General features: G+C 42.4%; 3 protein-coding genes across 9 annotated transcripts in view; 1 reads left to right on the top strand and 2 right to left on the bottom strand.

The window, feature by feature from the left end:
• Window positions 1–13,541, bottom strand: part of kank4 (KN motif and ankyrin repeat domains 4) — a 71,153-nt gene extending 57,612 nt beyond the window's left edge. Inside the window, exon 1 of one of the 2 annotated variants that reach the window (XM_083969497.1) lies at window positions 13,435–13,541. The gene's annotated coding sequence lies outside the window, so the exon portion shown is untranslated. Of the gene's footprint in view, window positions 1–10,969; window positions 11,256–13,434 lie in introns of those variants that run through there. The other variant, XM_083969496.1, reaches the window with a different exon arrangement.
• A 1,120-nt stretch (window positions 13,542–14,661) lies between these two features.
• Window positions 14,662–24,176, top strand: usp1 (ubiquitin specific peptidase 1). Of its 2 annotated transcripts, none has more exons than XM_083969428.1 (9): window positions 14,662–14,848; window positions 15,367–15,618; window positions 16,614–16,755; window positions 17,484–17,585; window positions 17,822–17,991; window positions 18,419–19,155; window positions 19,655–19,813; window positions 20,536–20,737; window positions 21,334–24,176. In XM_083969428.1, the coding sequence occupies exons 2-9, from the start codon at window positions 15,446–15,448 to the stop codon at window positions 22,130–22,132; spliced, it is 2,484 nt and encodes an 827-aa protein (XP_083825554.1). In that variant the 5' UTR covers window positions 14,662–14,848; window positions 15,367–15,445; the 3' UTR covers window positions 22,133–24,176. The 2 variants fall into 2 exon arrangements, with proteins under 2 accessions (XP_083825554.1, XP_083825553.1); XM_083969427.1 differs by having other exon boundaries at window positions 16,611–16,755.
• Window positions 24,177–24,581: 405 nt separating this feature from the next.
• dock7 (dedicator of cytokinesis 7) overlaps window positions 24,582–27,857 on the bottom strand; it is a 45,353-nt gene continuing 42,077 nt past the window's right edge. For all 5 annotated transcript variants that reach the window (XM_083970878.1, XM_083970874.1, XM_083970875.1 and 2 more), the window contains 5 exons: window positions 27,271–27,507; window positions 27,037–27,180; window positions 26,838–26,944; window positions 25,998–26,165; window positions 24,582–25,284 (listed from right to left, as the gene is read on the bottom strand). In XM_083970878.1, coding sequence (XP_083827004.1) covers window positions 25,242–25,284; window positions 25,998–26,165; window positions 26,838–26,944; window positions 27,037–27,180; window positions 27,271–27,507 — 699 coding nt within the window. In that variant the 3' untranslated portion in view covers window positions 24,582–25,241. The remainder of the gene's footprint in view (window positions 25,285–25,997; window positions 26,166–26,837; window positions 26,945–27,036; window positions 27,181–27,270; window positions 27,508–27,857) is intronic.

Below are 27,857 nucleotides of genomic sequence, written 5' to 3'. Positions count from 1 at the left end.
ACCTAAGCATGTCACAGATATGTCTTTAAGACACCTGGGAACTATTTTAATTTGTGGAATGGGGGCATAATATGTCTCCTTTAATCGAAATGTGCAGAATGCAGCGTAAACACGCTAAGAATATATCTCTGTCCAAATATTTACAGGCTGCACAATATCAGTGCCTCTGCTAATGACAACAATGTTAATTTTTCCTCACATTTATCAACAAGTAACTTGATAAACCACCTGCTAATTGCCCCTGGGCAGATAGTGCCGCTTTGCAGATAGTGCCACTATCTGCTAAGGGTGGTGGCGTGTGAAGTACATGGGGAAGTTATTAGTCTAGCAAGGATTTAGTCAAACTTTTTTAGGAAAAAAAGAATTTCAACCTGATGGTAGCACTGGATAAGAAGTCGATACTGCAGTCTATTCAGCCGATGTTGAGATATTTCAGGCTGGACCACAGTGAACCAACAGCCTTTGCCATCCCCTGGGTAAATTAAAATGTTGATGCAGGAAATAAAAAGGAATAGAAAGGGATACAACAAAACAAAAACAAATGTAAAGGTGCACATACATAAACATACATCTAAATCCAGCCCCAAGTCGCAAAGCTTATGAGTAATAACTCTGAAATGACATTATCCTGAAATGTTGACTAGGAAATGAGATTCAATACAATTACATGTTTTGAAATATGCATAACTTATTTCACAGTCCTCTGATGCTGCTGATGCTGTATATTGATTATTTATGTGTGCCTGTGGTAGCCTACTATGACTGCTCCTCTCCTATGAGCTTCTGTTGTATGCACCTGTTTGTGTCATGAAACTGCAAGTTGTCAGCGTGTCGGCATCTTCGTCACCGAAGTCTGAAGCATTTATTGCACTTGATGGATGAAATAATTCGCAGTGACAGCTGACCAAGCAGGCTAATTTGAGCAGGAAACCCCTCTCTGTCCACGGCGAATCTGCGGTCCAACCAGAGATTGCAGTGGAGAGGAAAGTAATTTACTCTGAGGCTTGGTCTGGGCTCAGACGAGACTTTCATTAGGACACTAATGTTGCGGAAGAAATATGACTGGTGCAGTGAAATATATTCCACAGTCTGTGTTCTGGTGCAGCCGAAACCCTCATTTAAGATGCCAAATATATCAGATGCAAATTCTGCTCGCTCCCCCTCTCACCCGTCACTGCTGCCTTCTCACATCTCCTTCCCCTCTTGCTTTTTTTTCCTCCCCTCCTTTCCCCCTTCTCAGTCTTTCCCTCCTTCTCTTCCTCTGTCTCCCTGCATCTTGATTTGCTGGATGCAAAAAGAGATGCTTCAGTGTTTCATGGACCCAGTGATGACTGATGAAATATCTGAGAGACATGCAGGCTGAAAGACAGATAGCAGGGAAAACATGGGCCCAGGAATGCTGCACCAACGACCCCCCTCTCTCTTTTTCTTACTTGTTCAGTCCTTTAATGTCTCTCTACCAGGCCTCCTTATAGCTGACATGGGAGAGGTGAGCTGAAAGAGGGTTTCTGTCTCCCTCCTTCGGTCCGATTCAACCCTTGCTTTCTATTTGTGTCCAGCCTCCCTGCCTTCATATACCCCCTTCCCTATACCCTACTCCTTTCCTCGCTCCCTCCATTCATTCATTCATCTCTCCGTCTTTAAGACCAAGCACAAGATCATCCCTTTGCCTCATTTTGCCCCCTTTTCTGTCTTTCTCATTGTGTCCATTTCTCAGATGCTGCATAAAGTCAACACTCTGCAGGATCCTATCTCTCGAGCAAAATGCTTTCTAGCAGCAGGATGAAAGGCATGCTACGCTGACTCGAAATCAGGGGCTATCTGTTATCTGATTGGCCGACATGGAGAGCTGTCTGTGGATTTTAGTTACCAGGGAGAACGGAGAGATAATGGCACCGTGTCAGCAACTTCTGGAGCTGCGGGGGCCTGAAGACGATAGCAGACAGGATGGCCAGTGGTGCAAGTATATGAAAGGGCTTTGTCACAGTTTCTGTATCTTTGGTCAAGAGAGTCTTGAAATTCTTCTTTTTTTTAATCCCTCACAAGCAAATGTGTGAATAGTGTATCCAGACACTGCACACATACACAGAATTGTATACATACACTTTCTTTTAAATAATACTTTGAGGATAATTTAGGAAATTTCAGAAACAACTGCAAAACTATCGACCACCACATGTTTTATAGGCAGCCCTTAACACACCACAGTTCCCAAGTTTTAATTCATTCCTTTCTATGAACTTGTTGTGCTGACAAAACGTTGAATGTATTTTTTACTCTATAAAAGAACTGCTTCTTAAAATTGGGAATGACTTCAAACACTTGGCCCTGACTGGCAGTCAGAAGAGGCCTCGCTGATGATACAATCCTGCTGATTGGAGTCATTCATGGTGGGTGTGCCGGTTCAAGTGCTGCAATCTAGTCTGATTGTGTCACAGTGACACCTGCTCCTTCCCTCTCTCTCCCTCCTCCGACTCTCTCTTCAGAGTCTCTGTAATAGAGTCCTGAGTCAGGGTCCGCCTTGCCTTCAAAGGATGCATCGAGGGCCACATTTGCAATGACGGGGAAGACCTTTTGCAACCCTTTTGAATGTTTATTTCTTGAAGTGCTGCACTTCAGAGGAGAATTTGAATTAGGATGCCGTTAGATACAGTTCTTTTTTTTTGTTTTTATTGCCAGATTGTCTAATTCTCTATGTTCTTATAGCAGCATGGTCTGTGTCGATTTCAAGTACACTTGTGTTGCCTCTTACCTGTGGCCTGCCAGCTGTGTATGGTTTGCCTGCCAAGTCTGCTGTTTGTTTGGCTGATGGTGCCTGCCTGTCACTGAATAAAGCGTTAGCCTCCACAGACTGCCTTTTTACTAACACTTAGATCCTGTTACCTGTTGCCAGCAAAAAAAAAAAAAAAAAACCCTGCTGTGATGCACTGAGCCTCTATACATGAAAGCAAACATCCTCATTATTATTTTTTTGGAGGTATCCACAGAGAGACATTTCAGCTACAAAATGAATTTAACACACTTTTTCGTCACTGCACCTGCTGTATGGAAATACATTTTGCACATTTTGGCACTAGCCTACCTGTTTTTGTTGCAGGATTACATTTTTTTAAGATGCAGGACTGAAATAGAAGAAGTGTCCAGTTGGTCCCTGATGTGAAGTGAGTGTTTTAGCAGCTCCAGTGAGAAGTTGTGAGAAACTGAAATGCGCACACTCGCAGGTGGAGGAACAGACAGAGCTCAGGACTCATTAAATCCCAGTCAGGCAGCAGCTCCTCAGAGGCCAAACACCCCGCAACTCCCCCGAGAACCGCTCTGACGGAGACAAACACACACTCTGAAAGCTCATAACCTGGTCACTTACAAGCAACTGTGTGTGTGTGTGTGTGTGTGTGTCAATGCTGCATAAATGTGCAGTGTTATTTCAAACTCTCACACACAGACAGTTATATGCAGCAGGGAAGCATTCATCTGTTGATCTACATTCCTGAGCTTCACGCGAGCCATTAGCACAAGCTATCTCAACCACAGTTCATTCGAAAGATGGGAAAGAAGTAAGAACATCAAACAACCTTTGTGCATGCACGTGCACACGCCCACGCACACACAAAAATGCCCTCTCTCACGCTGAAAAAACAAAATCTCTAAAATCTACTCACTTTCGGTCATCTCATCCCTATTTTTCCTGCTCTTCATGTTTGTTTTTAGCTCTGCCTTTCTTTACATCTCTCGACTCAAACGTGGTATATGTGCTTTAACCTCTGGGAAAGTAATAACTGCCTTTGAAAAAACGTATACGTGTGTGTGTATGTATGAAAGAGACAGAGAGAGGGAGAGACAGAGAAAGAAGGAGAGAGAGTTTGCCAATTTTCTCTTTGGCTTGTAGATGGGAGACATGAAACTTTTATTAGAAAAGAGGAGTCGTCAGACAGCGGCAGCATGTGTTGAGGTCGTCAGGAGAATGAGGTTGGGGGGTTCTGAGTAAAAGACAGACATACAAATCATCACTCAGTCCTCACAGGTGCACAGAGTCACACACCAACACACACACACACACAAGAACAGAGCCAGGGCAAAACAATACTCAAATACAATTTCAATACATATTGACTTCTGCCATTCGTTACTGTCGCCTTCTCCTGCAGCGAAAACAACACACAAGAGGAGTAAATGCAGCAACAGAAACGGCACCAGCAGCTCACACGGTCGCAGATGACCTTTACATGAATGGCGTCAGCAGCGCCTCGATAGATTCTTTCAGGATGAATAAGGAATTATATCTGTGAACTTCCTGCCTGACTCACAAGTTCACAGGGTAAAAAGCAAAATATGAAATTTCAGACACACACAATAACAAATCGACACACACATCGACATGTCCACATCCGCCACCGCTGCTTTTTTTTTTTTTCCTCTTGCCAATAGGCCTCACAGCTCTGCTGGCACTGCGGCTCTGCAGCTGGGTGATATTGGCTCTGCCTGGTTTGGGGCACTTGCACAGATGAATCAGTGTGTCTGGGTTCAGTGTGTGTGTGAGTATATTTTTTATTTTTGCCCACTTTTTTTTAGATACACATGAGAAGTATTTCTTTAGACATGTTTGATTTGCTCTAACAACCTCCTAAAGGATGTCACTGCCTCCTCTCATCCATCCTTTGCGGTTTGCATGCAACATTTAAGATGCAGAATACAGAAATGGGTCACACAGGTGCCTACCACCTTCATACAGTACACTTCAGGGATGGTACAAATAAAAAATACTGGTAATCTTTATTATCACAAACTGATAACTTCAGAGTGAAAAGGACCTATCACAATTTCTTCACAAAGAGAGCAGAACGGCATCTATAAATGTGCATAAAAGGTAGAAAACCACATATTAAGTGCAGCAGAGTGGAGACGGGGGAGTGACAGTAGTAAACTTCCACACAGGGAGATATATAATCAGAGCTCGCAGGAGGAGGATGATGGGCTGGAAGTGGGGCTGATGAAATGCTGTGAAGTCCAGCGTATGTTGATATTTAGTAGTTTGTGAGACGTGTTGCCAAGTTACATATAAAAGCAAAGCAAAGCAAAGCGCTACTTGCTCTGCAACACTTGGAGATACTGTCAAAAGTCTGCAGTTATAGGGTCGGGGGTGATACTGTATGAATAATTGTATCAGGGATAATGGCACACACTCACCCTTTGCACACTTGACTGTGTAAAGTGGTCTGAATAAAAAAAAGAAGCAGAAGCATCAATGATGGAGCACTGAAGCAGAGCACAGCTTAGTATTGCAAACTGTGCAATGCAATAAGAGCGAATCGGAGTATGCGTCAGCGAGTAAAGTGTGTTGTGTGAGTGGAACCAGATTGTGTCCATCGCTCCATTTCCATACAAGCATCTTAAATATTCAAAAATGTACTGTACACATACACACACCCACCAACAAACACACGCACAAAGACACGTGCATGCATACACTCGGTAAGCCTTTGACTTCTCGCAGGGAGTGGTCACTCAAAACAACACTCCAACAGGAAGTTCCTGCCTCCCGTAGCCATCCAATTACAACGCAGTATTTAACGAGGAAGGTTCCATTAAGGAAGTCCCACGTTACCCTCGGCACTCTCGACTCCTCTCACGACAGACTCTGTTTTTTCCTGCCTGTCAATGCCAGGAACCCATTAAGGAGCAGTGGTGGGGATACAGAGCAGGGAAACAATGTAAGGATGGACCCAGCCATTGTTCCTGAGTGTTGCTGCTTGACAAATGTCCGGTCGAGTTGCTTTATTTCTGGCTGAGCTGCAGCGCGGCGACTTGCTTTAAATTTTACCTGGAAACCTGGCTGTATGAGTGATTACTGCTTCTTACTGGAAACTACATCCCTGCCTCAAACCCATGGTGCATATGAGAAAAATCTGACTTTCTTTAAGATTTGAAACCCTTCGACTGCAAAGACAAAACTGCAAACTTTTACCATGTAATTCTAATGAAATGTAAAAAATTGAGTAATTAAAATCATCGTAGGAGAGAATACACAATTAAGCAGTTATAAAATAAACAAATCTGCTGGTTTGTGTTTTGAAATGCGAGCACCAGGCTGGTGCCCACCCATCCAGAGGCCAAAGAACAACGGAAAGCCTCACAGCCTGTATTGTTCTTCTGATCTCCATAGCTTCCCTCAGTGATGAACTGCAGCCCACCTCAGTGACCCTTTTCCAGCCAAACTCACCCACTCACGCAGCCATGGAAACACACACACACACACACTGTTATTGAGCTCAGTAACAATGCTAACAATGCTAATCTATGCACAGCAAAAACCCACCGGTTTTCAAAGAATAGACTCATTTCCATAGCCGCACGTCACAGAAAGATACCCAATGCCGCCAGTAGCGCTGAGTGGCACCTGGACATTGTTGTTGTGACCCAGACCTGGCAACTGAAAAACTAAAAGCAGGGACTTCTAAAAAGGCTGATGTCATCCCATAGTTTCTTTTGACGCCCAATGTTTGATATGATTGGCAGCACATAGAAAGAAAATTAATGAGGTTGGCTGATAGAGTGAAACCTCCTTCAGTAGTGGGCCTTTGTTTTTCCTCCTCATTAATGTCAGCCCATCAAACGTGACATTATGTGCAATTAAACTGAAAAATGGGTGAATACAATATCACCTATACTGCTTCACTTTGGTTTTTGAAGAGATATGAACAAGTACAGCCTATTCTGATTAAGAAGAGGAAACTCTTTTCTAACAGTTAACCAGTCTAGACTTAGCAAAGACTCAACCTCAACCTGGACAGAAGTAAACAAACAGATAAAGGTGGAGTCTTGAAGTGTCGTGTCATTTGAACAACGCTGACCTGCCAACGGAACCAAACTGATAGGTTAAATGGGTTCACGGTCTGTAGTCAGAGTGTGCAGCGTGCAGATCTAAGCCAGCTGACATTCCTTTAAACACAAAATGTGCTTTCAGGGCAAAGGAAGAAATCTGCCTACCTTGGCAATGACTTCAATGCTGGCTGGCTCCTCTCCACACAAACGGCCACAACAAGTGCTGATATCATAAAATTCTCATTTCACCGGAAAGTAAATAACGATTCATGTTTTTTTTCCTCAGGCTGCAAACATTTGTGTTGTTATATTTCAACACAGGATTGTTCTCTATGTCTTTAATTTGTCTTTACAGGTCTGTCCACTCACATGAAATAAGGAAACGTTGTAACAATTTTGTCCCGTCCCATGAATTAGGTTATTCAGAGAATTTCTCTCCTCTCATATCTCATAGATCAACTTCATCTGAACTTCTGCTTCCCTGTTTTTTTTTACAGTCCTGAGGTGTGTGAGAAGCTGTGCTTTGCAGAGCAGATGTGCTCCTGGACAACTTATCCACACACCTTTGGCCTGGTGTGAACTCGCCCTTCTGCTGACACTGATATGAAGGAATACACCTCCAGCCTTCGGATACCAACATGGTGAGAGAGAGAGAGCTGTGAAAGCATGGCACAGCTGAGGAATAGTGTGTCAACAGAGAATGAGATTAGTAGTGCTATCCCTAGGCGTTCGCTCAGCTGGTGTGTGCGTACTGTGTGTGTGTGAGAGAGACAGTGAGTGTGTGTGTGCCGACTCCTGGCTCTCATGTATCTGTGTGTGTTCTCAGCGAGGGGTTTTTGGCGTCTTTGACTGACACAGACAGAGAGTTTAGGGAGTCCCTCTTCCTCCCACAGAACAGCTAAGAAGCCCTAAAGCTCCTTAACCCAGAATCTGCCACTTGTTCGATGAAAGAACATCTCTTTTTTTTTTTTTTTTTCTTAACCAGTAATACGCTGGAGATAACAATAAAAAAAAATCCACCCTAGCACCACCCGGCTCGGCTTATATTTCAAGCACATACACACACACACACCTCACGTTGGTGTCTTTCCGCTTATCTTTGTTTTGTCTCTGTGACGGATTATTTGATTGGAACACCTTATATGCTTTTAAGGAAGCAACTACACACATTAGTCCACAACACACTCCCGCTGTGTGGGCTCACCAAGGTATTTACAGGTTCACAAAAAGCCTTAAGAGGAGTCAGTGGACGTGAAAGTCTGGAGAATATGAACCACATGGGAGCACTGGGCGCTCGGCCAGTCCAGACGGAGCGCAGACTGGCATCGACTGGCACCAGTCAACTTCACACACACACACACACACACACACACACACACATCTCAACTTTCACTGAGTGAGAAAACAACCTGCAGCACATCGTCCAAACAGAACAAAACACACTCGCACACATCACTGCCATGTTTGCGTGAAATAATTGTGTCATGCACCATATGGTTTGTGCTGAGTTGTTTCTTTGCTGACAGCTATAATAATACATTTGGATAATTATCATCATGACCATCACCCACACTCAAGATGTGATGTGACCAGAGCAGTGTGTGTTTGTTCACTATGTGCATGTGTGTATGTGTGTGTGTCTATGTGGTGATGATGGAAGAAAAACATAGCATGTTAAGTAGTTCAGTGTGAAGAAAGTGTTCTGTGTTATTTTCTCTGTATAAGATCAACCAACCCAGGAGTGGCTACATACTGTATTCTGGGTGGGCCCTGTGTGTGTGTGTGTGTGTGTGTGTGTGTGTGTGTGTGTGTGTGTGTGTGTGTGTGTGTGTGTGTGTGTGTGTGTGTGTGTGTGTGTGTGTGTGTGTGTGTGTCTGTTTCTGTGCTTGAATACACTTTCCATCAGATTAAGCTGCTAAACCTTTCCTACACAGTTCTTACCTAAGGCTGCGTCCCTAATGGTCTCGTCTCCACTGCAGGACCAAACTGGACTACTTTACTATTCATGCCACTTAGTTTAGCCCAGAAAAAAATGTTTGTTGTCCGTTTCTCCTCCTTCTCTGTGCTATGTACAGTATTTAGTTTAGAGTCATCATGCTAATATTTGCTAATTAGCACTGAACACAAATTACAAATTGAAGTGTTGGACCAACTCACTAAACTATCAGCTGTCTGTCTTGCTATAAACAAATGTATCATCCAGAGATAAAAGTCCAAAGTACATTTAAACAAATACAAATGTGTTTTGTGCAATGACATCTTCTTTGTTCCTCTTAACTATTTGTCCTTTGAGTGTTTTGTTGTGTTTGCTGCTTTGATTTAGCGAGATCACAGCTGCAGACCACAGGCACATAAACACAACTGTCTCCTCATCACAGATTTCTTTGTTTCCTCCTTTGAAGTGGTCTGTTGGTGACGAGAATTAATCATATTGCTGCAGATGCAATGCATTCTGTGTAACTCTTTTTTCCCCTGTATTAATATTTCAACTTGACTTTTAAAGAATTACAAGCTCCTCTGAGTGTCGAGCAATCTCGGTGAGATTTGGGATTACAAAACGTTCTGAAATCATACTGGATAAAGTTAAAAATTCATGTGTATCAGGGATAAAAAAAGAAAAGGCAGAGATTTGCTTGTTTACATTCCCTGAAAACTTGTCATTTCACAGGCAGATGATTTCATCAGACAGTGTCAATTTGCAAATCACACATCGTGACATTGTTACAGTGAATGGCTCCAACAGCCACCAGCATGTGAGCTGGTGTGACTCACCTCTCTGCACCTCGGAGGAAATTACACTGACACACACACACATACGCACACAAACACAAACACAACAGCATGGGACGGTACGCTAATGCAGGTCAGCCATATCTGCGAGGACAGTGTGTGTGTGTGTGTGTGTTTGTTTGAATAACAATGTGCCCTTTAACCTGAGCATGGATGGAGAGTTTCTTAATGTCAGTGAATGCATCCTACAACACACACACACTCACACACACACACACACACACACACACACACACACACACACACACACACACACACACACACACACACACACACACACACACACACACACACACACACACACACACACACACACACACACACACACACACACACAAAAACAATGTGGCACCCTGTAAACATGCTCCATGTAACAGGAACGCTTTGCCTTTTTAATGTTGTGTAGGTGCGGTTAGCCAGCCAACCATGGCCGATGCTCTGTGGCAGGCAGAGCAGTGACCAACACTAACTGAGAAAACACGCAGAGCATAAGAGAGCAGAGACAGAGAGAGACGGGGAGCTTTTGCATCTGAGAACATAGAGAGAGAGAGAGAGAAACATAGAGATGCGCGGTGAATGTTGAGAAGCCATCGTTGCCAAAGTTGCATATCTGATCACTCAAAACAACAAATATCCCTAGTCGCTTCTCCTTCCTCTCCACTCCATCCCCTTGCCTGGTTAGCGCAGCACTTTCTACAGTATTTGCTAATTGTAACCATATGCATATGTGCACGTCAGGCTCCAGCTGAAAAACATTAGTCAGCCCAGCAGGGAATTTGACTGAAACCTGGTCTGGCTAATGAAATGCTTTCGAGAAGGGATCAGCCGGTGTAGAGAGACTTAAAAGACAAATAGAGCGAGGGGAATAAAGATAAAGACAGAGATTGTCTGTACACACATGCACAAATATGTACATGCATGTCTGGCTGCGGCATGATCAACACAAAGATGCTGAAGATCCTGAAGCTCGGTGCAACAAAAAATAAACATCAGCACACAGTGAGAAAGATGATAAAAGCCAGAGTCTTCACAGTATGGCTGGAATGTATATAAATTCATCTGTGTTGATTTGAAAAAGTAGATTCAGTATTTTACTGGTAGAAAATACAAAGAAAATGCAATTAAAATGGAATGTAGCAAGATAAGAGGGATGGCAATTAAAGAAAGGCAGCATATAGCTGTAAGGAGGATGTGAAAGAATTAAAAAAAGAGAAAGAAAATAGGATGAAATAATATGTTCAATCTCTATAGAAAAGAGAGAGAGTGTTGCAAAGGAGGTAGACAAGAAAGAACTAAATAAACAGCTGAGAAAGCTTAGACTAAAGTGAAAAAGTGCAGACCATATCGATCCTTCTCTTACCTCTGCAGCTGTGTGTGGTATCCTTTGGGACAAAAAACGTAGAGTGGAAGCAACTTCAGCCTCAACAGCACTGCTATAGATCCCCACTTTCTATTTCTCTGCAACGTATCACACATACATCTCCTCCTCCTCCTACCTATCTGCCAAACTCTTCACAGGCCACTAGGACGGTGCTCTGTCTACCTGCGTGGGTTTGCGTGAATGTATCCTAGATGGTGATGAATAGTGGTGAGTGAAAGGAGAGTACTACGCTAGAGGGCAGACAGACCGGCTGAAACAGGAGAGCGGGGAGAGCACAGAGCAGACTGAGTAGGATGGAAGAGTTACTGTTTCCTAACATCAGAGCGGCCGGGCTGGATACACCCACCTCCTCAGCATGCATCAAATGGAAGTCGCTCTGATGCTTTAAAGTATGCAGAGGGAGAGAGAGAGAGAGAGAGGGAGAGAGGGAGATCATGTGTGCTCCCTGAGATATGATCTGATCTGATATATGCACATATGCATGCGGGGGTTATGCTCACATGCATACACTAATAAAGGATCTCATTAACTCACACATACAACTACCCTCCACTGAACAGTGCCTGTGAGAAAAGGCCGCCAAGGTTTTAGTGAAAATAAATAAACCAGCTGATAGGAGAGTAAAGCAGAGCAAAGCAAAGACGGTCTTTGTGGCATAAAAACAGCCTCTAATGAGTTGAATTTAGTGCTAGCAGCCGATTTATTGTGGAGTTGTAGAGCTGGAGAGCCAGTGCTCCCAACAGGTGCCGAGAAAAATCTGGGGATAGCATCAAATGATTAAAGCACGACTGTGAAATATTTCATCTTTTCAGGCCTTTAAATATCCATCACAGCTTCACTCTGGGAGGAGAAGGAGGGGAAAAAAACACCGCACACATGAGGAGGTTTGTTGTCGAGAGGTAAACTGTAGTAGACTTCAGGACATGCTTCTCATTCTTGGAGTGCATCATTGCCTGTCGCTCAACATGCTTTCATTTTCCACTCCTGGTTGAGCAGTTGTGTGTGTGTGTGTGAGGGGGGGGGGGCTGTTTTCATGTCATGGGCCAGGACTTTGAGCCGCCACACCACCCACCTCTGCTGCTCCGGGCCGTGAGAGCTTCGTGCCTCCTGGGACAAAGCCCGCCTTGATACAGGCCAATTCCAGCGCTCAGTGCATGGAGAATGATCCTCATTACTACTTTAGGTTAGGGGGGTTAAATTCCTGCAGGACGTGCCAGTAGGTGGCAACATCTCAAACATGTTTGCATTCACAGTCGGGGCAGTTTGTCCTAATCCCACAATTTGGATGTTTTGTTTTGTTTTCTTCCTTTTTTAGTGGCACGTTTGTTTCTTCTAAACAGTGGACACAGTCTCCTGCAGGTGTAGCAATACATTTCCAGGGAAAGTATAGTTTCATTGCTCTGATGTGACCTTGTTCAGTGTCTGACAACCCCTGGAGCATCCAGTGAGTAATGTAATAGCCAATCAAAAACAAGGCCGTGTTTTGATTTCGGTGGTGTACTATATCCTCAGACATCGGTGGCCGGCTCTGCCACGTTCAGATTGCTTGACTTCCCTTGAGAAAATGATGTTATCAGGAGGTGATGAGGGAAGTAATCCCCCCTCTGTATATTGCATCTCCCGGTTTGATTTGAAACGGGATGTGTGAGAGAGAGAGAGATGCATAACAGCCCCCCCTCCCCTTCATAAAATCTGGATAAATCACCTGCTGGTGCTAGTATGACATCTGTAATGAAATCTTCCTCATTAACAAATGATTCAAAATTAATCCTACATGCAGTGGAAAGGGTCATGATGTTCTGGTACACTCATTTAGTGAAGAAATGTACAGCTGGAGCCTCCACAGTGCAGGAGATAGAAGAGATAACATATCCAGAGGCTTTACACTGAAGACTGTAATGGTGCCTGGCAGTTGCAGGTCCTGCACATCCAAACTACTACCATCGACTAACTGTATCATCAGCATCCTCCTCACTGCAACATCACTCCATCACCAAACCAGACACAGCCTGAGTGGATTGTGGAGGCTGAACCTCTGGAGCTCATGCCCATCGATAGTGGGCTACATCTTTGCTGCTGACCAAGCAGGCGCTCCGCAGCAGCAGCAGCCCCAACAGCAGCAGCGGACCGTCCTGCATACCATCGTATTGACAAATGCTTCCACTACTGGCCCTATATAGGCTACAAGGAGGAAACGACACACCTGACATTTCTTCTCTGTGTGCTGCATTCAGGTGCAGCAAATCCTCAACGTATCGTAAAATAAAAACGCACGCCAGCCAGCATCAACACTCTGTAGCCTCATTAAAAACCCACACAGTGCAACTGATACACATAAGCCGAAAAAAACAGATTAAATAGGCTCCTATCGCCGCGAGCCATCAAAACAGATTTGGGTTTATCTACTTAGGTAGAAAGCCGGGAAATTGTGAATAGTATCTTACCGTTAAATCCTGGAAGAAACCTCTGCTGACTGTCAGATGAAGGGATGCTCCGGTGAAGGTAGGAATGATGCTGCTGCCGGACAGTCCAACCTCCATTTCAATGGGTAATGTCGCCCCCTGTCGGTTACATATGGACAATGCCTCTTACAACCGTTTTAAACGATGACGAAATGTTTTGTTTTTAAAGTATTCGTATATTGGGAATGTTTTTCGTATAAATATTGATGATTAAATGGCGCAAAACGGCTCTCGTTACTGTAAAATATCGTTAAAAAAAATATATAGATTTTGTTGGTGGTCGGGAAATGAAAATGTTCAGGTTAGACGTAATATCGCGATACTTCCGTTCAAAAAAATAAAAGCCCTGTCAAGAACGACCCGAGAGAGGAATTCACTTACAGACTAAATAGACTACATTATTGGTATAGGAAACAATGACTATTCAGATCTATCACTTAAGTAACAAATAATACTACGTCAGAATTTTAAATGTCCATTAGCAAGACCAGTAGATGCAAAATGTGGGTACTAAATGGCCCATAGAATATTATATTACTGAAATATGAATATGTTATTGCATTGTCTACATCTGGTAATTGCACGGAGGGTTTAAAAATAAAGTAAAGCTAGATAGTTTGTAAATGTTTCCATAAGTAAAATCTTTGCATAATATTATGTCATACTTCTGGCAATGATGGAAAGTAACAAGGAACTAATGATATTTATTACTTCGTTTGTAGGCTACAACATTTCCCCTGAAATGTGGTGGAGTAGGCTTCAAGTGGAGAAAAATTAAATGATTTGTTTAAAAAAATGTACAGTAGCCTAGTTGAGTTAATCTACTCAAAATAAACATAGGCTACATGAAACTACAGAATCATGAGCCAGGTCATTAAATCAATGGAGCATTACGGGAATATCAATCAAGGGAGGTATGTAGCCTATCTTTTTTCCAGTTATCACTTTCAAACTACAAGTCCACTTTTAATTTGAAAGAATGCATCAATGTATCGAAGCTAACTTGACGAAGGGACTACAAACATGGCGTCGGAAGGTAGGCAGAGGGGCCCTGAATTAGATAGGCGTCTTAAAGTTCGCCTGGAATCGTGATATGTGAGTATTTCTGGGGTTTATCATTTTTTACACGAGTCTACTTACCTTTACAACTTTTACGATTACGCTTGAAAAAACGTTTGGTGTCGCCGGTGGCCGTTAATCGGCCGCTTTTACCGGATGTTTTGACGTCGTGCCCGGTGTCTAACCGGCGGATGAGCAGCACAGTGGGTCTTCCAGCAGGAAAAAGCGCCAACTTCTGCTGCACCGTCCTAATTGTCAAACAGTCTGCAAGTGGTTCAAAAAAACTGGATAAATCCCGTGATATATACTAAACTTCAATCTGGGATGACTCATTCAGGTAAGATTAAGAGACGGTGTGGACGCTGTGGGCGTTTTGAGATTATTTTTTTCTCTCGAAGTGAACTGTTAGAAACGGCGTGGTGCCTGTTTTCTCCTCACCGCACCGTTTTGACCCAGTTTTTTTTAATGTCGCTGTGTTGCGTTCAAGGCGCTCTACGACATTCGTTTAGAACGGTGCATTTGTCGCTTGGTAACCGCTTCCTGCCGGTAATATGACAACCGTTGCCAGGGTAAAAGCGGTTCTGGTTGTAAGTGTTAAAAGCGGGGACAATGAAAACAAACGAGGCTCCTATAAGTTAGCGCTAGCCGGTGGAGCTAACATGTTATGTAATGCGTCGTTCAGTCGGCAACTGGATCAGACTTTGTTTATCGGAAGTGTGTGTGTTGAGTTAATGCAGCTTGTTTTGGTTGTTGTGACATTACAGGGTACTGTTCACTTAACTGCGCAGTTAACTTTCGTTCTCGTTTAACTCTGATGGCGCCCTCTGAAATAAAGCTGTTTCCTTTTCTTGCCAGTGAGGGGCGCTGTTGCATCTCTGTAGGAAAAAAAAAATAAATACCCGCCCTCAAGCTACCGGAATAAAAAAAGAAAAAGATGCCAGGGCTGCAGGGTGAAAGCGTCGTGGCGGCGCTGGGGAGCCCCATCAAGAGCAAGAGCAAACTGTCTCTGAAGTTCTTCCAGAAGAAAGACACGAAGCGGGCTCTGGATTTCTCTGAACCCCAGGCAGATGAAGCCAAAGCGGCTGAACCAGTGGAGCCTGAGGCAAGGTGGGTCAGTGAGTCGCTGTCAATGTGTGATGCATTTGGGGGGTGGGTCACACAGAGTTCACAACACTGCTTTATTACCCACCCCCCCTACCTTATGGAAGAAACATGTGCCTGGTTGGCATGTTTGTGCAACAGAGTAACTGACAACACAACACAATCACTCTCACCCACCCAGTGATATTGTTGTGTTAACTTCACTGCCTTTTGTGAGTTGCACAATGGATGTGAATGCCTTTCATTTTTTTTAATACACATATATTTGTTTTGAAATGTAATGAAGCTGAAATGATGAGTTGATCAGAGGACTTAATTCATTGTTTTTGAGTAATTTCCAAAGAATATCACACATTTCAGTCGGGCCATGTTTGGGTTTCATCATGAGGGAATTTGTAAGGTTAGCTTCCTACTATTCCCACTCCCAAGGGACTTACCAAATATCTGAGTGAGAAATCAAATCAACAAAAATAAATGCCAGATTAAACAATTGTTAAGTGCATCTGTGACAATCATTCTTACTACACCTTTATCTACAAGCACTTGAAAACAAATGTCCTTCTGATTTATGTGAGAAGAACAACTTAACTGGGGAACTGAAAATGGGGTCATAAACCAGACATGGTTGAGAAACCCACCCAGACTAACCCTTCAACAGTATGCCTGGAATGTCTGAAACCCCTTCAGGGATCCCTGGAATTTCTACAACCCTGTTTTTGACCAAATAGGCCTACTGAGAACAAATGTCTTAATACTTTTTAGAGCTTAACAAGTTTGAGATACATTACTACATTGTTTGTCAGTAAAGCTAGGAGTTAACATGGGAGTACCAAGGCAGATTTTTTATAATCAGAAACAAGATAAAGTGATACTTGATCTGCTCCAGGCCAATAATCACAACTGTCCTGCGCAGTCACTAATGAAATTACAAGAATCAAGCAAGTGGCCATTAGCAGATGATGTGTGATTCAAACTGTGTTTTCTTCTCCACTGTGCAGCAGCTGCGATCAGGTTGTCCCCGGTCCTTCTCCATGTCCAGCCTCACCGGGTCTTCTCCTGTCAGGCGAGAGGAGGGAGAACCTGGTGCCTTTCGTGGGGCTCAACAACCTGGGTAACACCTGCTATCTGAACAGTATCCTGCAGGTGGGTCACGCACTACCAGAGACAAGATATTTAATAGCAGTTTATTTACATACACTGAAGTGTTTTGCTGAGTGGACAGCTCCGTGTTTTGCATGTTTGATGAAGAACAGCCAGAACCCGGAGATAAGTGGCAGCTCCACAGCACTCTCTGTACTCACGACTGTGACACTGTGTTCACATTTGTACTCGTACCTTATCTGTTGTAGCAGCGTTTGAATGTGAAGACGAATACGAGACAGACACTGCCGGTTTTTAAATCACGCTTTCAAGAACTGCTGCTCCTGTTTAAATGAGGTCTCTGTAGCCATAGGGTCATATTTCCTCTGTTGTTTGCAACAAAAAAGATGTTTCCTGTGTAGAGGCGGGAACATACAATATGCATAAGAACAACTCTTCCTTGAGGCCACTGGTGAGACAATGTGCAGTGTAAAAGCAGGAGAGTAGTTAGAGCTCACAAGGATGACGTGTTCTCACCTGTGTGTTTGTTGGATTACACAAACAGCACTGAACTATTGTAGGCAGCAATGTTATTGTAACATGTTTTTGTGATTTGAGCCAAAAATAGCTTTGGGGAAATCCCCAGCATTCGTGTTCAAAACCGCATCGATTGCATCTTGTATGACAGAAGCAGTGACACCTGACCAGAGGGTTTGATTTAGAAAGTCTTTTGAGTTGTCAAGTGTAAGAATGTGATGACTAACTCTGTTTGAATGTGGTTTGTCCTGCAGGTTTTATACTACTGTCCAGGACTCAGAGGAGGGATCAAGAAACTGTACAACCTGTCTAAAAGAAAAGACAAACCAAAGGAGGAAACTGATAAGAGTGAAGAGGTTGGTGTGCTACACTAGTATTTTTTTTTTTTTCTTTTTCAAAAACTACACTGTGTCTTCAGGAAGGACCACAACCATTGAACACAACTTTGCACATGTAACTCTAGAGCTGTTCTACAAAGTAGTGTAATCAAAATCTCACTGCCACTGTGTCCAGACATTTAAAGGTGATTTTAATGTAACAGATAAAAAGCCATTTTATTTAACAGTTTGTGTCTCTGTAACCACTTCCTCAGCCGTCAGAGGCCGCAGCAGAGTCGGTGCCCGCTCACCTCGAGCTCCTTGGAAGCTTCAACAGTCTGATAACATCAGTGGAGCAGCTGCAGTCCAGCTTCCTGCTCAGCCCTGACAGCTTCAGCGAAGGAGAGCTCGCCACACCGCCCCGTAAAATACTTCACACGCTCAGGTAACAGTACAATCAGTTTGTCTAATGAACTGAATCATACATGGGAGTTTATTTCTACCTGGATTTAGTGATTTAGGACTGAACTTTAAACTTTAAAAAAGAAGAAATATTTATTTTCATTATTCAAGTTCAAGATTTAAATTTATTATCGGTATTGCAACCCTAAATATTATCCCACACGTGTAAATGTTTATTATCAAAAATAACTTTTGAAGGAGCAGAGGTATTTAAATGTGTACAAGGATTATGATGATTAAGATAATTGAAAAATTCAAGTGTTGCATTTATACTGATACAGAAGAGACACTTCATATTTCATTATCTGACTAGTTATCTTAATGTTTTCACTGTTATTTTTATTGTTATGATTATTATTTATCATTAAGTAAAAATATCAACTAATTGTTATACATCATGTGTGTTGCAGGCAGCTGAACCCCATGTATGAAGGCTATCTTCAGCATGATGCCCAGGAGGTGCTGCAGTGCATGCTGGGATATATCCAGGAGGCCTGTGACACCATCAGGAAGGAGCAGGAGCCGGAGAAGAAGGATGACGCGCCAGAGGTCAAGGTGGAGAATGGCGTCCAATCAGGATCCAGTAACTCTGAAACAGAATCCAAAGCTCCCGCGGAAGAAGACGACGGCCAAGTCGCCGGCAAGAGGAAGAGCGACACCGAGGTGGGAAACGCCAAGAAGAAGCCCAAGTCCGTCAAGGCGAAGAAATCTGATGTGGAGGAAGACGACGCCAGCAGAAACAAACCCCTCACCCGTTCCAAAAGGAAGTCCTCCAGTGACATCACGGTGGAGAGCGCCCAGGGTAAACAACAGGAGGAGGAGGAGGAGGAGGAGAAGAAGAAAGTGAACGCCGGGGAAGAGGAGGGAGGGAGCGACGGCGAGGGGAAAGGTGAGAAGACGTCTAAAGAGGCGGACGGGAAAAAGAAGAAAAGAGCCAGGCTGAGCTGGTTGAGGCCGTCCGGGAAACAGCCGAGCATTTTCTCCAAGTTCCGCAGCGTGGGGAAGCTGAGCTCCATCACCGGGAAGAACCAGAACAAACCGGAGCAGGAGAACGGACAGAGCGACGAACCAGCTCAGACCGAGAAGAGCGGTGACGAGAGATCGCAGCAGAATCCGGCCGAAGACAAGAAAGAAATTAAACACGAAGGTATGAGGTTATATCTGTTATTACAGGAACAGTTCTTCTTTTAGCACAGGATGAAATTACCTCCTTTTTAATATAAATGAATACAAATGATCTGTTTTTTCAGCTGCAGGAAATTGAGGTTTCATAGTTAAACCGATAAAACTCAGGATCGTAAAGTGACAAGTTAATAATTGATTTAAAAATTAGGTTGTACTTGATCATTTTAGAGCTTTGCCATCTCATTTTCACCCATGAATACATTTCTTTTCATAGTCTGTAAATGAAGCCCTAAAGAGCACAGTGTGTAAAGGTCAGTAGCAAAATAAAGCTGCTCTGAGATGATATTATCTCTTAGCTTGCACATTGATCTTTTAAATTATTTTGGTGAGTCTCTTTTTTTAGTAGCTTATTCAGCTTTAAAACATTACTTTCAACTGAAATGGACGAGATTTAACCTCATGACTGCAGCCATAGTATGACACATCACTAAGCCGCGTCCCCGTGTTTCTGCTGCACTCAGACGGCCTGGACCTGATGGAGCGCATGTTCCAGGGTCGGCTGGTTCTCAGGACTCGTTGTCTGGAGTGTGAGAGCTTCACAGAGAGGAGGGAGGACTTCCAGGACATCAGCGTCCCCGTGCTCGACGACCAACCCAGCAGTCCTGACGATCTCTCAGAGGGTGAGGAGTCCACCGCCACCATAGAATGGATTAAATTGAAAACATTAAAGCAGACATTGCAGCAGCGCATGCTTTGGGTTGGGAAGATGATCGTAAAAGACCAGGGTTCTTACGGATCCTTAAAAAGTCTTAAAAGGCATTGAATTCATTAATCTAAAAACAAGGCCTTAATTGGCATTAAAATGTCTTAAATAAATTTTTCAAACGTCTTAAAAATGTTAACATTTGGTAAGTGGGATTTTATGATTATAATTAGTCTCAAATCTCAAAATAATTGGTAACATTCTGACATAGAGAAGTTAGTGGCGGCCGTCAAGGCTAAATTTCTCACCGCCACCAGCTCCCAAATCTGTTTTTTCCCCCCTCCAATCATTCATGTAGCAGTCACTTTACCTTGGACCACATAGGAAGGAAAGTGGGTAAAATTGTCCCTAACCCTATGAAATAGATGTGGTGACATTTTTGTTTTGTTTTTGCATTTGTGTTTATTGTGAATCGGTCTTAAATTTCATTTCAAGTGGCATTAAAAACGTCTTAAAAAGTCTTAAATTTAAGTTGGCTTAAGCTGTAGGAATCCTGAAGACAGATAAACTTACAAAGCCAGCTCGGTGATCTTGTCCAGAACATCTAGGGAGGGAAATGGGCTTGCCAAAAAAAAAAAGAGTCAAACATAAATGTTCACACTTGGTCTTGATTTGCTGTTTTTTTTTCTCTCTGTTCAGTGTCACCAGACCCCAAACCAGAGCTGAAGACTCTGAAATGGGCCATCGGCCAGTTTGCTTCAGTGGAGCGCATCGTTGGAGAGGACAAGTACTTCTGTGAGACCTGTCATCATTACACAGAGGCCGAGAGAAGCCTGCTGTTTGACAAAACTCCTGAAGTGATCACCATTCATCTGAAGCGCTTCTCCGCCAACAGTTTGGAGTGAGTGGATTAACTTTAAACACATGTAGCGTTCATTTCTGTTTCTCAGTATTGTTTTCCTCCAAAATATTGCAAAGTTATTGAAGTTGAAGGTAAAAAAAAAGGTTAATCAAGCTTGGTATCGCACAGTAATAGATTCAAGTGCCCAGTTGTTCTCTTAAATACATATACAGGTGCATTTCAATAAATTAGAGTATCATGGAAAAGTTTATTTATGTCAGTAATTCAGTCCAAAAAGTGAAACTACCGTAATACATTATATAGATCCATTACACACAGAATGAATGTGTAATGGATGTGTGTTTCACATGTCCTTTTTCAAATTTACTTTCATTGTAATGAAAAGAAATTTAATTTTAATGAAGACCTAAAATTCAGTATCTCAAAAAATTGAACATTACAAAATATATATATTTTTTTTTATAAAGCATTTTTGATACAGAAATGTTGGCCTTCTGAGAAGTATGTCCATCTATATGCACTCAATATGTTGGGGCTATTTGACTTTTTTCATGATGTTTTAATTGATTGAGATGCACCTGTACATGTGGTTTTATAATGTTATTAACTCATCTCCCTGTTTGTTTTCCCTGCAGACTGGACCCCTACGCAGGCCTCTCCAAAGTGAACACTCCTCTGCAGACTCCTCTGACCTTGTCTCTGGAGGAGTGGTGCACCCGTCCCTCGTCCGCTGAAGGCCAACACTATCAGCTGTTCGCTGTGGTCATGCACAGCGGGGTCACCATCAGCAGCGGCCACTACACCGCCTACGTCCGCATGTCTGATCTGAAAGACGTGAAGCTGTGGCTGCAGGACACTAAGGAAACAGAAAAGGAGGACGAGGAGGAGGAGCAGAAGGAAAGCAAAGAGGGAGCGCAGGTGAAAGACGAAGTGCTGGACTACGATGACGGAGAAGTGTCTTTCAGCCTGAATCCAAGAGGACAGAGAGGAGCGGGTTTGGCCGCCGGCAAAACCGGAGGCAAGAAGAAGCTGTCCGAGGGCGGGGTGGGACTCCTGGGGGGCCAGAGGAGTCTCTCGAGTTACGAGCTGGGGAACGGCAGCAGCAAACACACAGATAAAGGAGCAACAGAGGGATCTAAACGGAAAAAAAATATCAACACTCTGAGCCAAAGCACCGAGGCCAGACTCAAAAAGGAGCCTGAGGCGGGAGGTGAGGAGGAATCGGCGACTCCCCGCGGCGGGGTGGGGGCCACGGAGCAGCAGCAGGCCCTGAGCAACCTCCAGGAGTATGAGGGAAAGTGGATGCTGTTTGATGACTCTGAGGTGCGTCTGTTTGAGGAGGAGGACTTCCTGCGAGCCTGCTCCCCTGACACGTGCTCCTCCTCCACACCGTACCTGCTCTTCTACAGAAGGATCCCCGGCCCTGGATGCTAACACGACGAGCCACGAGGACTCAGGGGGTGGGGGGGGTTTGTGTGCCAGTTCAAAAAGGCTTTTTTTTTTTTTTTTGGCAAGTGAGCATTCAGAAAAAGAAAAAAGAAAAAAGAAAAAAACCCAGATGTACTTTGCAATACTACAAACTGTGCCAAAAATACTGTGGCTGCCATATTTAGAACATGAACTGAAGTTACTTTTCAGCCCAGAAAGCATCTGGGGCGGAGACTGTTTCCTCATGTTTGGGTTCAGAGTCATATTTTGGAAACACCTAGACAAATGGGGATGAAATTTTCTACGTGCCAGGGATGACTAAGCTTTTTTAGACTCGTTTTTTTTTTTTTGTACAGGTCTTTTTGCTGTCTACTATGATTTTCTTGACACTGGCTTTGATACTGTCATTGTCTCTGTACCATGTCCTCTTTTTTTGTTGTCTCAATCAATGAGTTTTTTTATGGTTTCTTTTTACAAAAATTGAAAAGCACTTTTAAACAAACATTTCCAAATATAAAACGCTGGAAAAATGTCTATTTCTAGCTGAAAGTTTTTTCTATTTTCTATTCAATTGGATTCATAGAAGATTGTGTCAGTGCTGTGTATTTGGACTGTAGACTCAACCTTAAAAGCCAAATAAAACACAGAAATCCTCTCAGTTGACACATTGAGGCATTGCAGAACATGCTGCAGAATTATTCCTCTCAATATTTTCTCAGAAGCCTTTAACCCCTTCTTACATCAACTTATTTGAAACTGTTTCTCTGCACTGATCTATTGTTAAGAACACAAATACATTTTAGAGTTTATGCTGGTGAGACCCGCAGCGTTTGCCTTTTACAAGTGACTATAACAGCAGATATTTACACAAAACACTAGATTGTTAAGTACACAATAAATATATATATATATACAAATCTTTTATATATTTTAGTAGTACTGCTACTATTTAAGTAGTTTGTGCAGGGTGAAGTTTTACTGAGCTTTTTCAAGGTGCCAGTTCAGTGTGAATAAACCTTAGAAAATTGCCATTTCTTCAGTAAGCTATCAGGTTTTTATAAGAACCATTTAGCGAGGTTATGAAATACTGTTCCTCTTTCGTGTCTAATTTAGTAATTTACTAATACTCCACATATTTTAACATGAAAACCAGGTGTGAAATCTGGATGTTATCTAAAGGGTCAGTTCCTTCAAATTTAATGCTGTGAGGTGGAAGGGTCAGGGAGAGGGGGGTGTACAAGTAAAGCTATAACAATTTAGACAAACTAGAATCAGAAAAGTTTCTTTTAAATTACTTACAAGAATATTTGATCTTTTGATCAGCTAAATGCTATACCTCTCATTTGTACCCAGAGTAAATCTGCTCAGTGACACTTAGTTTTTTACTATTTCCAAGAGAAGCATCTGTTTGCAAAACAAGTTCAAAACAGCTGAGTGGTAATCAAACGGGAGCACAAGCAAATCAATGTGCATTTCACACAAAATCTATAAAACCCAGCTGATCAGTATTGTTTCTAATCTGCATACGTGCAGTGTTGACAGAATTTAAATATATCATAAAAAATGTCTCCTTTTTTACACATGACAGCCAAAAACACGAGGATCTCACACAATGAAATCAGCAGGAGAAAACTCTGAAAATTAAATAAATACAAAATCCATGGTTTTGCTCTCAGAGCTCAGTGTGCTTCAGACTCTGTCCCCATGATCACAATGCAATGGTTTGTTGTTAATAGTGTATAATGTATAGCTTTGCCTGTGGGAGAATGTTATGGTCTTATAGTGTCCTGTCTATATAGTTTGAAATATTCAGTAAAGGTGACGTTGTTGATCTCAGGTTCAGCAAAGTGTCCAGCCTGTTTCAGGGATTGACGAGGTTCTCATTGCTCATCAGTTTAAGCCATATTCACTTTTATCACTATTCATCCTTTAGAAGTAGGGGAGAGGTTTCTGAGGCCAGTGTGGGTATTTAACTGAATGCTTGCAGACGTGGTTTAATTTTACATGAAGCCAGCCCTGATAAGTGTGTCCTTCAAACTGTACCTCATTCCAGCTGTAATTCTGTTCATGTTAGCAGGTTGGTACTGTAAGCAATAAAGTTTTTACCTTCAAACATCCTCTCTGGAGATCGTCTCATTCCTGCCAACCACTGCTCTCTTTTATTGACCTACTTTCTGTTGTCGCAACATAACTTAATTCCTACATAGACAAAAAAAAAGTGTCATATTAAAACGTTAGAAAAAATGATCCACATACAAAATGAACATTAAAATATTTATTTAGTAAAATATTTAAAATAAACAAAACAAAACTACATAAAATTATACAAGGATGTTTAAAGTACCTAACTTTAAAACATTGTCGCTTCAACTAAAAATGATAAAGCATCATGATAAATAATGGTACAATTTTTTGCATGTTTTCATTTTTTTACCCCGTCCCTCCCTCCCCGCTCCCCTGGTTTGAATTACATAAACTTTCAAGTTGTAAAATGCATTGCTACACCGTAATAAAAAAAGTGCACACATGAAATTGAATACAGATTTTTTTTTGACACATCGTACATAATTAAAGAGACACCTTGACTTTTAAAATCGTACCTCTTCTGCAGTCACTGGTCAACTTTTGGCGGAAAAAACGTTTTTTTTTTTGGCACTTGTTCACCAATAAAGGGATCTCAGAGCATTCTTCATATTCTGTGGTGCGTTAGCATAGAGTCTTAGTTTTAAGAGTGAAGGCTCACATTATTAGGTTTTTTTTTTCTATAAGGTAGCATAGGGACAAATATATACACTTGTTCCCTTACTGTGACAAACGGCTGGCAGAGAAAATTCTAAATGCCAAGGTATCCCTTCAATCTTTAAGATCCACTTGTTCGTCTCTCTGATTGTGTAACAGTTTGTCTGTAAACAAATTAAGACACTGGAATGACGTACCAAGCTGCAACACTTTTAGCCTTCTTTCTTTTAGCTCAGTCCTTCAAACACTGACCAACTTCGAAGAGACACTCCTATTTACACTTGAGAATAAATTAATATTGCAATTTCTGTTGTTCGTGTGTGAGAGTAAATGCATTGTGTGTGTGTGTGTGTGTGTGTGTGTATTCTCTTCATCTTCAAATGTCAAGCTTGCGAAGACTCATTCTGCTGAAGGAATCTCTGAAGATAGAAAAATAAGACATGACAGGCGTTTTATTTACACAGGCAAAAAGATCTGATTATTGACTGCAGCAAAATGTGATCTTCTGAAAACTGAAAGAAATCTGGAGCATTGACTGGACCCGCATCTTTATGGTTCAGCATTTTTAAGGCCGGTTTATCTACTAATATTTACACAAAATATAACTCGGAAGGATGATACGGTTTGGAGACTTTAGACGTCTCCAACTGAAATGTCAAGAAGGAAAATCAGACATGAGTATCTGTATCATTTTGTGTGTAATAACATTGATGGGATTTACAAATGCTTTTTTTTTTTCTTCTTGATTTGTTTGGGTACGTGGCTTCCTCTCTTGTACCGTGGGGCTTGAAGTTATTAATGGATTAAATGGACTGTATTTCTGTAGAGTAAACATTCACTGATTAAGTTTTTCTTTCCGAGAACAAAGCTCCAACAGGCCCGATGTTGGAGAAATTCAACAAAATGTGGAAACTGCACAAACAAAACAAACACACAACACAGGACAGACTGAAAACACGTAGCCTCAGAGACCCAAACTACCTTGTCAAGCTGTCCGTTTGCTGCATGATTTTCCAGGAGCAAAAAAAGAGGCCGGTTTAATTTAACATCCAAAACATTTTTTATAGTCATATACACTCTTTCTCTCTCTCTCATACACACCCACACACAGACACACCCTGTTCGGTCCTACCTGTGAGAGTTGACCTGCAGCACAGGTTTGTAAAGCTGAGGGATCTTTCTGTTGATGAGCGGCTGCAGCGCCTCCTTCAGTCGGTGGTAGTTCCTCTCCAGCTCTCTCTGGTACTCTTTCTGGTCCGGACCAATCAGGCTCTTGTTCTTACGCAGGGCGTCTTCACACCTTTGGCAGAGAAATCCATCAAATATTGCCACGCAGAGTGTGTGCGACACTTTATCGAGGCAGCAGCAATTTAATTTAATTGCCAAAAACACTTGCTGCTAAATGCTAAAATCTTGTAGTTTTGTGGCAAAGTTTACTGGGTTAACTCATGTTAAGTGTGTCAGCAAGACACAAAGTTCAAAGTAAATTTTTTCAGCCAGCTGTCGGATAACTGTGAGAACAGGCAACCTACAAGTCAACATAAACCTAAAGAACATCCCAATATCAACAGCAGATTTTCAACTCAACATAAGAGTGAAAATCTAAAAGATCTTTTTCTATTTATTACAGGGTAATTTTCTCATTGTTTTGCAATATTTCCATCACATCTTTTACTCTTAAAAGATGTCTTTCAGATAAAGGAGCAGTGTGTTGGTTTTAGTGGCATCTAGTGGTGAGCTTCCAGATTACAACCGACTGAGTGTCTGGAGGACTGTGGAAACACGGTCCCTCAGTAGACGTAAAAGAAATACATTGTTTCTTAGTTTCAATTGATTATAAACTGATCATAATATCATATTGTTTTTGATTTCTGTCGACTGATCCCCCTGAATCCAACTCACTGCTCCTTTAAATGTTGCTTGTCCCTGAGACAAATGTCCAAGGTGCTGCTGCCAGGTATGTAATAAATACCTCTTGGTGAAGTCTTTGAAGCAGAGCCGTAGCTTATTGTGGTGTCTGTACAGTTTTGGGTCACTGGGGATTTCTGAGAGAAACACCTGAGCCACCTCCAAAGGACCCTGAGGAAAACAACACAGAAGTTCATGATCCATCTACAGCTTCTGACACCGACTACCCAACTACAAACACAACTCGTGTCTTGAAGCTTTACCTGGTTGACTGTTGTGCCAACCGATCCCTGTAGGACCATCTGCAGCATCTTGGCATCGGCAGGGTCCTGGTGGGTGGCAAAGGCCAGCTCCTGAGTCTTCTTTTGCATGTCCTCTATTGCCACCTCGATGGGCGTGGAAATGATCTGCAAAGAGACAAACACACAGGTGGTGTTAGTGATAAGACACAAGGGACGCGTCGAGCTCCGGCCTCACTTCCAGAAACATTCACTCACCTCCTCTTTGTGGATGATGTTGATCCGTGTCTTGATGTAAGGGAAAGCGTGGGACGTGGTGAGGATGGTCTTGCGTTTGAACTGTTCGTGCAGGTCCCCGTGCGCCCGCCCGTCCAGGGTGAAAGGGGTGCAGTACACGAAACGTCGCAAGTTGTAGTTCTTGTCAAAGTAGGTGATGCGGTCCTTCATCTCGTACGTGTCAAAGTACGGCTCCACGTACGTGATCTGGATGAAAGCCTGGAGGAAGAGATGTGCTTTAGTTTTTGTTTATTTTCCCCAAATATTTTTATTTTCAAATGTTTTAACAATTGAAGTTAACAGACAATACACACACACATATATAATGAAAAAAAAGAAAAAAGAAAAACTTGACACAAACCATCACGTGTAAAAACAAAGTTCACACAAAGAGGCTTAACATAATATCAGAGTTTAATGTCCACTTGAATGTCCACTAAAAATAGATACTCTTTAGGGGGGTTAATTACAGTTTCAAGTACTCCAGGATAGGTCTCCATACACCACAACATTTCTGGAAGTTACCAGATATCTTCGAGCTTAGATGGAGATGTGCTTTAGTTTCTGCT

The sequence above is a fragment of the Trachurus trachurus genome (assembly GCF_905171665.1).
Source record: "Trachurus trachurus genome assembly, chromosome: 4".
NCBI lineage: Eukaryota > Metazoa > Chordata > Actinopteri > Carangiformes > Carangidae > Trachurus > Trachurus trachurus.
Note: the sequence above shows the minus strand (reverse complement) of the source record. Positions and strands in the feature narration are given on the sequence as shown.